At 37.4% G+C, this 12,405-nt stretch overlaps 1 protein-coding gene across 50 annotated transcripts in view; it reads left to right on the forward strand.

The window, feature by feature from the left end:
• Positions 1-12,405, forward strand: part of PUM2 (pumilio RNA binding family member 2) — a 94,958-nt gene that overhangs the window by 62,831 nt on the left and 19,722 nt on the right. For 28 of the 50 annotated variants that reach the window (XM_070069420.1, XM_070069412.1, XM_070069416.1 and 25 more), the window contains one exon: positions 2,152-2,388. The exons of the other annotated variants lie outside the window; for them this stretch is intronic. In XM_070069420.1, the coding sequence (XP_069925521.1) occupies positions 2,152-2,388 (237 nt within the window). The remainder of the gene's footprint in view (positions 1-2,151; positions 2,389-12,405) is intronic. 50 annotated transcript variants of the gene reach the window in all.

Genomic DNA, 12,405 nt, shown 5'->3' on the forward strand with positions numbered 1-12,405 from the left:
GAAATTATTAATATTTAGCAGTGTGGAAAATACCAGTTTATGGTACAACTGACCAGGAACCATAGCCATTACAATATGCTAACTAAATCATCCTTTCTGTGACTGATTTTAAAAGTTGTGTTACAATTGGAAATTGGTAATTTAGCTTCTGATACACAGTTGATGAATGAGTAGTTGACTCCATTGACTGTCTAGCCTCTTAGCTGTCTTAGGTATACTTTTTTTTTTTTTCATATTTATGGTCGTGTTAGAGAAATTTTAGACATAATAAAACTTTAAAAGAGCCTGTTTATTTATGTTTACTGTTATTTCCGAATTGACTTTAAATGTTTGGCTTAACTTTTCTGTTTTGGAGGAAAGTAATATCGCATGTGTTGAAACCAGTTTCTTTAGTTATTGGCCAAGGAAATGATAATGCTACTGCACTTACTAGAGAGTTGTTGTCTTTTTCCTTGTCAGTTAAATTGGTTTTTGAAATAAATGGGAATTTTTCAAATGCAGTATGTAATATGAATATGTTTTAGAAATATATCTTTGACAGTGTCCTTTTAAATTAGCTAGTTAATGCAGTGTACATTGACAGTTTTGCCAAAACCAACTCAAAGAGCAATTTATTACATTAATGTTTATCTTTGTTTTTACTGTTAAAATGCATATAGTCGCTCACAACTTTTCATTTTTATGCTATCTTAAAATGTGAAATTTTCAGTAAAACATGATCAGTTTTCATAAATTACATGGGCTGGTATAAAATGTTTCATAGCATTATGATCTTTTGCATAGAAGAGTAGCATGAGCCTGGTTCCCCTTCTCTTAAAGAATTTGAATTTGCCAAAACCAGTGTAAGGTACTGGTCTATATGATAAGCTTAACTTGGTCTATCCATCATATACCCTGCTTAAGTTTTTTCTGTATGCCCTGTATGACTTGCGATTAGAAAACTAGCATTATTTAATAGAAACTTTGAAAGTCCTTCAAAAGAATTGCCATATTGGTCCGAATATAAGCCTTGTCCTTTAAAAAAAAAAAGGTTCCAGACAGGTTAAAAAGTATAATATGAAATTCTGTTGCATGTTAAAAGTATCTGAATATTTAAAAATAAGAAGGAAGCATACTTGGAAAATATGGACTCCAAGTTAGACTTAAGAATTGGGAGTTTTGGATAGCCTTATGCACATACGGTAAAGAATTTGATTATCTATACACGTTGGTTAGCAACCTGATGTTGGTTTGCTCTTCCAAGTGTGCGTAACTCACCAAGGCCTACATAATAGTGTGATTCTAGTATCCATTTATTATTTTTTGTAATACAAAGGAAAAAATGATTAGAATGTTAATAGTTGAATTTGAGATTAAGTTAAAATTCAAAATATGGTATGGTGATGGTTGAGGCTGTAGTGTAAGGGGCTCAGGAGGCTAGTAATAGAATCTTAGGAATAGAAGAGCCCTGAGAGATAGTAAGTGAAAGCATCTTTGGTATAACAGTGGCAAGCCCTTTAATTTTCTAGGAGAAAGTTTAGTATGTGTGTGCATGCGTGGTAGTTTAGTTTTTGGAGAATAGGGAGAATGTATAGTGTGAGAAATGCTGGAAGTTAGCTGTCATCTGTATTGTACAACTAATATTCGGGCCAATATGGACTTAAAGGACTATATTTTTTAACACAAGTAGAAGCCAAATTAAATGTGAATGGTGAAGAGAATGTATTAATATTGCATTCATAACTATAATCTTTTCTTGGCATGGAGTTGAAATCTGAGAACCAGGTTTTAGGAATTAGGATATTACCAAAATTTAACCTTACTGGAATTTAATCTCTAGCATGTTCTAAAGCAGACAACTCGAATTCCAGGGTTTATAAATCATACCAGGGTATTAAAGCACAGTAATCATATGTGCCAGTGGTAAATGTGTGAAATAATGAAACATTTGACTGCTCTGTTAATTATTTTGTTTATTTTATTGGGGTGCATTTATACCCTTTTATGATTAATAAGTTAGTGTATATATAGTTATCACAGTAATTATCTTCTCCACAGTGTTTCTAAAAATAATTATTGTGATCACTTCTGTTATTTCCCAGCAACAGTTGGGGATAGGTTTTATTCAGTTAACACTGTATGTAATTAGGGTTTTTTTTATTTCTTCTTCAGTTGGCAGTTCTGCAAGTAGTAGTGCCACAAGGAGAGAGTCTCTATCTACTAGCTCTGACTTGTACAAAAGATCTAGTAGCAGCCTAGCACCCATAGGGCAACCATTTTACAATAGTCTGGGATTTTCCTCCTCTCCAAGTCCAATAGGCATGCCTCTGCCAAGCCAAACTCCAGGACATTCACTTACGCCACCGCCATCACTTTCATCACATGGATCCTCATCCAGTTTGCATTTAGGTAAAAAAATAACCAAAACCCTTTTTATTTGTATGTATACATGTGTGTTTGTGTGTGTGTTTATAATATATGTAAAATATTTAATGTTGGATAAAACGTGCCGAATTGCTTTTGCTTTTAGATGTTAGCCTTTTGAGAAAGTTCTACTTTCCTGAAAATTCAAAGTGAGGGTCTAATGTACAGTAAGGTAAAGACCCCCTATTTTATCTTATGTTCCTCTTACGAAATACAATGGTGTGTTTTTCTTGTTTGTGCTTTTGATTTGTGTGTATTAGAACATCTGAAAATTCAAGTATTTATACATGATAGTGAAAGAACAGTTTCACTACCCAAAGTTTTGCACACCATAAGAAAAAGATTAGTCACACAACTTACCAAACTTAAATAATTTAGTTTGATACAGTGGTTTTTCCTTTGGCATGTGAATAGCTGGCCATTTTATCAAAATGTTACATTAGGTAATGTGAATTTTGTATGTTTATGAGTTAGAGAAGTTTATAGGCTTGGTCCATATACTTCTCTTTCTTTTGAGTATGTCAATAAAGAAAAAAATGTTGTAGACTTTTGTTGTGTCCTGAAGTTGAGCATTTAGAACTTCTGTTTAGGCTATACATTAAAATTAACCCTATCCGCAAGATTAGTAAATTGATAATTAGCTTTTTCCCCTCCCTGGGAAGTTTTATCAGGGAGATAACCATTTATTATGGAGGGTTTTGACATCTAATTAAAGAAACTTTTATTAAAATTAGATTTTAAAATTTTTAATTCTGATGATCTCACCTGAAACTGAAAATTTCAATTACTGACTCCTGTGTGTTTGGAAGGCTATGAATCAACTTGTAATTTAAAGAGTAATGTTCCTGTTGCAAACAGATAACTGTAAGTTAGAGATTATGTATGAACTCCTTCTTTCCCACCCCCTTCATAAAGGTATAGTTATTTTTTCCTAAAGCTCATTCATACAGAGTAAATGTCCATGTAACGTAGGTAGCTGTTGCAGTAGATTTGTTACTGCACAGTGAACTAGGTTTCGTTTTTAAAAACTGATTCTTCACATCAGATTCTGGACCTTTTCTCTTTGGAGGATGTTTGCTCTTACAGGACTTTGGGATAAATACAACCAATTCATTTATTCAGATGAGGTCTTTAGATCTGCGTTACAGCACTTTGATACAAATTCCTTCGTTTATCATCTGTTCTTCTTAGTCACAGGAGCTAGCTGCTCAGGTCCTGATTTTTGTTGCTATTCAGACATCACTCCTCCCTCCCCTATAATGCATGCCTTTGAAATAAATGCAAATTTGGAACAAAAAATCTAAGAATAGGCCTATCAAAATAGTTTCATGTTTTATTGTTAAGATTATTGTCGTGTCTTGTCATCTTTTCATAGGTAAGTTTCAGATTAGATTCTTGTTCAGCTGTTACTGCTTGTGTTGTGTGCTTTAGAGCCTGTATAAATAGCATTAATTACTGTTCTATTTAGCTTGCTTAGAAATTGGATATAAATGACTTTTTAAATGTCTGTAATTGCGGCAATCTAGATAATGTGCCTTTGTACTTTTCTTTAGACTAATATAAGGTTGCTTCACAAAGTTTGTGGAAAATAGAACCAGAAGATACTTATTTTTGTGCAAAAAATATGTAAACATATCAGGGAATCTTTAAAAAGTTCTTTGAAACTTATTTATGGATTTCAAACTATTTCTTTACCAAAGTAAATTTAACTTTTAATTCTGATTTTGCACAAACCTTTTGAAGTACCTTTGTATATGAGGGAAGCACCTCTTAGGCCAACAGTTCTGGATTACAGCCTAATATGTTTGAACCCATAGTTAACTGTAGTTTAGCATCAGCTTGGAAATTTAATACTTCCTTACATCTCTGATTGGAATTAATAATTATCTTGATATCTCTCATTTCCCTTCCCTTTTGTTCTAATATGACTGGCAACATTAATAACTAATAGATTCTGCCAAGTTCAAAATAACACAGTAACTAAGAGTAAGTATTTGATGCCGTGTTTAAAATGTGTCTTAAGACACCTTTGTTCCATGTTGAAGCTGGGTTCAAGTCCCAGCTCAACTTCTGGTGCCAGTTTCCTACTAATTTGTACTGTGGGAGGCAGCAGATGATTACTCAAGTGGTTAGGTCCCTGCCACCCTTGTGGGAGAACCATATTTAATTCATGCCTTTGGCCTACTCAGCCCTTGCTGTTGCAAGCATTTGGAGTGTGAACCAGCAGATGGAGGATCTATCTCTGCCTTTCAAATAAATAAAAATAAATTTAAAAAATAAAAAATTTCAGCAAATTGCATAAATTTGCCCTTCACATGCTGTTCATGAAAATAATCTATCCTGTGCTTTCCTGTAATTGACAGGTGCTGAAGACTTCCACACCGTTTGATCTAAATTAAGAATTTTTAAATTATTTATCATTTTAGTTTTTTTTTTTTAATGAATGAAATCTCAAGGCTGTTGGTAATTAAAATATCTGTGGAAATGGAATTTGCATGTTCATTTCTAAAGGCAATTTTATTCAGCTTACATATTAAGAATATAAAAGCAGCCGCGCCGTGGCTCACTAGGCTAATCCTCCGCCTTGCGGCGCCGGCACACCAGGTTCTAGTCCCGGTCGGGGCGCCGGATTCTGTCCCGGTTGCCCCTCTTCCAAGCCAGCTCTCTGCTGTGGCCTGGGAGTGCAGTGGAGGATGGCCCAAGTCCTTGGGCCCTGCACCCCATGGGAGACCAGGAGAAGCACCTGGCTCCTGGCTTCGGATCAGCGCGATGCACTGGCCACGGCGGCCATTGGAGGGTGAACCAATGGCAAAAGGAAGACCTTTCTCTCTGTCTCTCTCTCTCTCACTGTCCACTCTGCCTGTCAAAAAAAAAAAAATATATATATATATATATATATATATATAAATATAAAAGCATAAGGTAGAGGTAAGTTCTCTGTCTCCTTAGAATTGAGATTAATTCCTGGGTATTTTATTGTGAGATTTTAAGAAATGAACAGCATAAATGAACAGTTACAGTTATGTCAGTAGGCCTTGAGATCTGCATTCTTAAAGAATTAGTGAAGCATTCTAACTTTTTTAAAAACTAGTTCTTTTGTTATGCTCGTTTTTTGAGATTCACAGAAAATATCTAGTAGCAGTGTTCTATGCTGGCTTTCCAAAAAAGATGTTTCATTCTTTTATAATAGGTATTCAATCAATAAAGGTATTTTCAGCAGGATGACTAGTAGTCAATTTCTGGTTGAAAACCAAGTATTTCAGTTTATAGATTTTGAATGTTTATTGTTTATAGTAATTTAAAACATTTTTGTTTAGATTTGCAGCCGAGTTACTTTTCTCATACTGAGGTTTGAATTATGAAATAATTTTATTCATTCTAGTATATCTAAGAGATTGATTTTTAAAAGGCAATCATGATAATAGCATTATCATACCTTTAAAAGTTAATATTTCATTAACTCTTAACTTTCCTAATTGACTTAAATACCTTTTTACCATTGTTTTATTTGAATCAGGGTCCAGATAAGGTGATACATTGCATTTGTTTGATAATGTCTTTAACTTTTTTTTCCTTTACATTATTTGTTGAAGAAATTTTATCCTATTGAATTTTCCACACTGAATTTGTTGATTGCTTCCCCATGATGGTGCTTAACATGTTCCTGTCTCTCAGTTGAATAAAACTGGAAGTAAATTCAAAGGCTTTTAATCAGATGGTTGATGGGTGGGTAGGTTTATTTTGGCAAGTACTGCTGTTCTGTGTACTTTTTTTGTGTGTCTTTTTTTTTTTTTTTTTTTTTTTTTTGGACAGGCAGAGTTAGAGAGAAAGGTCTTCCTTCCATTGGTTCACCCCACAAATGGCCGCTATGACCGGCACTGACTAGAACCGGGGATGCCGGTGCCGCAGGCAAAGGATTAGCCTTGTGAGCTGCGGCGCCAGCCCGTTCTATGTACTTTCTGTTGAACTGTGTCAAGAGACATGTATCTGGTTGTCTCCACTGTGAGATTGCCAGGCTGATCCAGCTAATGGTCTTAGCAGTCTGATCATTGCCTAAATATTTCTTCAGCAAAATGGTGATACTCTAATGCTGTTATTCCTTCTTCCATAGTTAGTACCTGGACGTTTTCAATAAAGAAAAGCTTTCTCTCATCGATTGGAAGGTTTCCCTAAAAGGCAATTCATATAGAAATCTAGATAGTGATTGATTCTTTTCCATCATTTTCTAATGTTCAGAATAATTAATTGATACCCCAGCAACCTCTAAAAATAACTCGTGAGCTTTTTATTAGCATCATTCTCCATAAGCCAATAGATTTGCATGTTAGTTGGAATATTTTAGTCCATTTGCAGTCTGAGATGCATCAGTTTTATGCCTATTTTTGGTCCTAAAATTATACCATGTTTGACTTATGCATTTCTCCAGATTGGCTCCCTTGTTAGCTACTTCTTTTTAATAAATCTTTATTGTTTTTTTCTTTATTTATTTTATTTTTTGACAGGCAGAGTGGACAGTGAGAGAGACAGAGAGAAAGGTCTTCCTTTGCCGTCGGTTTACCCTCCAATGGCCGCCGCGGCAGGCGCACCACGCTGATCCGAAGGCAGGAGCCAGGTGCTTCTCCTGGTCTCCCATGGGGTGCAGGGCTCAAGTACTTGGGCCATCCTCCACTGCATTCCCTGGCCACAGCAGAGAGCTGGCCTGGAAGAGGGGCAACCGGGATAGAATCCGGTGCCCTGACCGGGACTAGAACCCGGTGTGGGGGCGCCGCAAGGCGGAGGATTAACCTAGTGAGCCGCGGCGCCAGCCTTACTTCTTTTTTTTTTTAATTAATTAATTTATTTTTTGACAGGCAGAGTGGACAGTGAGAGAGAGATAGAGAGAAAGGTCTTCCTTTTTCTGTTGATTCACCCCCCAATGGCTGCTGTGGCCTGTGCACTGCACTGATCCAAAGCCAGGAGCCAGGTGCTTCTCTTGGTCTCCCTTGCAGGTGCAGCGCCCAAGGACCTGGGCCGGCCTAGCTACAACTTCTTAAAAGTAGCACTTAAGGCGGGCACTGCGGCTCACTAGGCTAATCCTTCGGATCGGTGCCGTAGCAGCCACTTGGGGGGTGAACCAACAGAAAAAGGAAGACCTTTCTCTCTGTCTCCCTCTTTCTCTCTCACTGTCTAACTCTGCCTATCAAAAAAAAAAAAAAAGTAGCACTTAAATTACTGGAGGTTAGCAAAAGAACTGGAAAGGAATAAGAAAAGAAGATAACTTAGAATTTTAATCCTGAAATGCAAAGAGCAATATAAAAACAAAATTCTGGACTTCAAGTTCAGCATTGAATATTAACTAAATTATTTTCTTATGTTTATTGATCTGTAGAGATGAGATGTTTCATTAAATAATTCTCTGATCAAAGTCCACATCATTTTAAAATATAGATGGTTCCTAATTTAGGATGCTCCAACTTGTGATTTTTCAAAATTATTTATTCAGGCCGGCCCTGTGGCTCACTAGGCTAATCCTCCGCCTTGCGGCGCCAGCACACCGGGTTCTAGTCCCAGTCGGGGCGCCGGATTCTTTCCCAGTTGCCCCTCTTCCAGGCCAGCTCTCTGCTGTGGCCTGGGAGTGCAGTGGAGGGTGGTCCAAGTGCTTGGGCCCTGCACCCCATGGGAGACCAGGAGAAGCACCTGGCTCCTGCCAGATCAGCGCAGTGCGCCAGCTGCGGCGGCCATTGGAGGGTGGACCAACGGCAAAAGGAAGACCTTTCTCCCTTGTCTCTCTCTCTCACTGTCCACTATGCCTGTTAAAAAAAAATATATTTATTTAAAAAGTAGAACAACAGAGAGAAGAGGAGAGACAAAGAGCAAAGAGCAAAAGATCACCCATCAGCTGGTTCACTTCCCAAATGGCTACAACAGCCTGATCTGGGCCAAGCCAAAGCCAGGAGCCAGGAACTCCATCTGGATTTCCCATATGAGTGGCTGGGGCCCAACCACTTGGACCATCATTCACTGCCTTCCTAGGGAGCTGGATTGGAAGCTGAGCAGCTGGGACTTGAACTCCAATATGGGATGCCAGTAATACACTGTAATATAACAGCAGCCTCAACTTCTGATTTATTTGAGAGGCAGAGAGAGAAAAAGAACAAATGCATGTATGCCAGCTAGCTGCCCATCTGCCAGTTTATTCCCCAAATAAATGACCACAAAAGCTGGACTGGGCTGAGCTGAAGCAGAGAGCCAGAAATTTGATTCAGGTTTCCCACATGGATGGCAGGAACCCGATTACTTGAGCCATCACTGCTGCCTCCCAGAGTTTGCGTTGTCCAAAAGCTAAGGTCAGGAGATGGAGCCAGCCATCAAACCCAGGTACTGTCCAGTATAGGACATTTTTGACCTAACTGCTAGGTTAAAGGCCTAGTATGACTTAAAATTTGTTCTTTATTTTTACTTCACAGTAGTACACAAGCATATTCATCTTGCCAATCTGTTCAATACAGTATTCAATAAATTACAGTAGATTTTCAGCACTTAATTATAAAATAGGCTTTGTGTTAGATGATTTTTCCCTGACCGTTAGCTCATGTAAATACCCTGAGCGCCTTTAAGGTAGATTAGGCAAGGCTAAGCTATGATTAGTATAGATTAGTTCTGTTAAATGAGTGTTCTGCTTAATATTTTCAGATTATGATGGGTTTATAGCTTGTTACCTCATTGTAAGGTGAGGAATATCCATAACTCATTTCTTAGGAAGCACTTTGAGTATTTCCGATGTTATTATTCCACCTGGAGCTACATAGCTAGTTTCTCCCTTTTTTTTTTTTTTCATTAAACTTATGGTGTTAGTGATTTCTGATTTAGTCTTTGTGCTCAAAAGTAAGTAGATTGATTTAGAACTTCTTAGGTGAAAAGCAGCATTAACAAAAGAGTACTAAAAGATAAAGTGAGCTTTAAACTCGTTGAAATTAGTTTATTGAAAAGTAGCTGTAAATTTGCTAGATTCATTATTTTCATGTATTCTGTATCAGTATGTTAGTGTGCTATAATTTAGAAAATTTTGTAACCTTTTTCTCCTAGTCACAGAAAATTTTATATTTAAGATAGGAGGATGTTAACTTTTAGGAACATTTTTCCTGTTTTAAGTAGGTGTCACATGTTAAAATTGCTGGCCTTCGGCCGATTTTTTCAGCTCCTTTTCTTAGAATGAAATGTTTGAGAATTAAAACAATTATGGCCAAGGGCTGTCTGTAACGTAGAAGGTTAGGCCTCTGCCTATAGTGCCGGCATCCCATGATGGGCACCAGTTCAAATCTCGGCTGCTCCACTTGGGATTCAGCTCCCTGCTAATGCACCTGGGAAAGCAATGGAAGGTGGCCTAAGTGCGTGGGCCCCTGCACCTATTTGGGAGACTCAGAAGAAGCTCCTGGCTCATGGCTTCAGGCAGGACCAGCCTCAGCTATTGCAGTTATTTGGGGAGTGAACCAGTGAATGGAAGATCTCTCTCTCCTCTTCTGTCTCTTTCAGCCTTTCAAATAAATAAATAAATAATTTAAGAAATATGACAAACTTGATTGTAAGGCTATGTACCATTTTCTGAATTATGTATAAGACATCTCCAAAATGCTTATTATAAAAACTGCATGAATTTCAAAAACTTTGCAGTAAGATGAACTTGCTTTTAACTGCATTTTTAAAGTTCTTTTGTGTTTGGTCACTAATAAAAGCAAAAAACAATATAAATTTTTGAAGGCTGTTTTTGAAATAACTATTTTCATTAAAGTAGTTAAGAATCCCTAATTGAATAGCATTTGATACTTTTCTAAAGCACTTTTATATTCATTATTTCATTCATCCTAATTGTTGACAGACAAGCTGAGTAATATGTCCATTAAAGATGAGGAAATTAAAGATCAGCTGAGCCTAAGACCTGTAAATACCAGAATTGAAGTTAGCATTTAGTTCTGAGCCCTGATGCTTTGCTTGTTTTAAGGAATCGAACAGTTTCACAAATTGTATATTATTGTAATAGCCTATCAGAAAATGCTTATTGCATTATAGCCTACGTTATGCTCTAAGATTGCCAAGCTTGATTGCCAAGCTTCTAGATCTTTTGCTTTGTTTTTATTCATGAGATATATGAAAGCTCTAGTCTAGGTACTTTTAAAGTCCAAATATGTTATCTACTCCATGATATAAAATATGTTGACCCAAGGTAGGCAGTAAAGGGACTCATAGAGCAACACATCAACTCTCAACAGAATATTATTTACAGGCCGGTGCTGCAGCTCACTAGGCTAATCCTCCACCTAGCGGTGCCGGCACACCGGGTTCTAGTCCCGGTCTGGGCGCTGGATTCTGTCCCGGTTGCTCCTCTTCCAGTCCAGCTCTCTGCTGTGGCCCGGGAGTGCAGTGGAGGATGGCCCAAGTCCTTTGGCCCTGCCCCTGCATGGAAGACCAGGAGGAAGCACCTGGCTCCTGACTTCAGAGCAGCGCAGTGCCAGCTGCAGAGCGCTGGCCGTAGCGGCCATTTGGGGGGTGAACCAATGAAAAAAGGAAGACCTTTCACTCTTTCTCTCTCTCTTCTCACTGTCTAACTCTGCCTGTCCAAAAAAAAAAAAAAAAAAAAAATTATTTACTATTTACATGTTCTCATGGTAACACAAATTAAAGCACTGCTAACCTTTCGATGTGTCTAAAAGTCTTTATTTACTAAATATTTTTAAATCATATTATGACTTTTATGGAAGAATTGATGATGTTTCTTCTGTACTAAAATTATTCAATCTTGGTGTTGCTACTTTTGTCACAATGAGTTTTGCCCATAGTTTTTATTTATTACCCTTTTATAACATTATCTGTGACTGTGATTATAATATAGTTATGATGATCACAGATTAAAGATTAGAAAATATCAGGTCTGATCTGTGGTTTGACTTCAAAGTCACTTGGAGCACTTGTTTAGAATACCTAGTACTACACAAGGAAGTAAACAGCTTGAAATGTATGGCAACAAGTTTTGCATGTCATAGTGATTGTGGAGATTCTGTTGGCGTTAACTGCCCAGCAGTAAGATGCTACACTTTGTTAGCACAAAAAAGGATTGTTCCACTGAAATTTCCTAACATGGAAAAGCACCAAATGGAAAGAAATAATTCCATTTACTCCAGTGTCACTCTTGGCTCTGTGAGTCATAAAGTCAGGATCACTACTTGTCATCTGAGCCTGTCATTTTGTTCCCCATCATCTCCTCCCATTGCATGTTTCCTCCCCCCCCCCTTCTTCCATTGACCCAAATTTTGGATACCATTATATATTTCAGATTTTTGAAGAAGAGCTTCTAGGATGAGAGGCAGAAAATAGAGAAACAAACCTCTTTTTCAATATGCTTTTTTCTCTTAATGTGCATTCTGCAGACTGGAACTTGTTTCTTTTAGTTTTTCTGGCCTTCATTCTGTATTGTTTACTGTCATTTTATTGTTTTCCTTTTTCTTCATTGACCCTACTTTTCACATTTGTTTTGACTTCACTTAGTTTTACCCCTTTGTTTTTCCAAGTCTTGAGATGACTTAAGTATATTGTTCAGAGTCCTAACCTTCAAACCTATTTCTCACAACATAATTTACCACTTTTATATCTGAAGAACATGTTCATGTGACTGTTTTGCTTTAATTATATGAGTCTTTTCAAAAATGTTATAGATGTCTATAGATTTATGTTAAAATTTTATCTCCGGTGTTACTGAAATAATTTGTAGTTACTACTAGAAGCTGACAGACTATTTATTTAAAATTTTTTTTTCTTTTAATTGAGAGACAGAGTTGTAGACAGAGAAAGAGGTCCTCCATCTGCTGGTTCACTCCCCAAATGGCCCAGTGGGCCGATCCGAAGCCAGGAGGCAGGAACTCTTTTTGGGTCCCCCACATGGGTGCAGAGGCTCAAGCTCTTAGGCCATTCTGCACTGACTTCCCAGGCTACTAGCAGGGAGCTGGATTGGAAGTGGAGCAGCTGGGGATG

Source organism: Oryctolagus cuniculus, chromosome 2 (assembly GCF_964237555.1).
Source record: "Oryctolagus cuniculus chromosome 2, mOryCun1.1, whole genome shotgun sequence".
NCBI lineage: Eukaryota > Metazoa > Chordata > Mammalia > Lagomorpha > Leporidae > Oryctolagus > Oryctolagus cuniculus.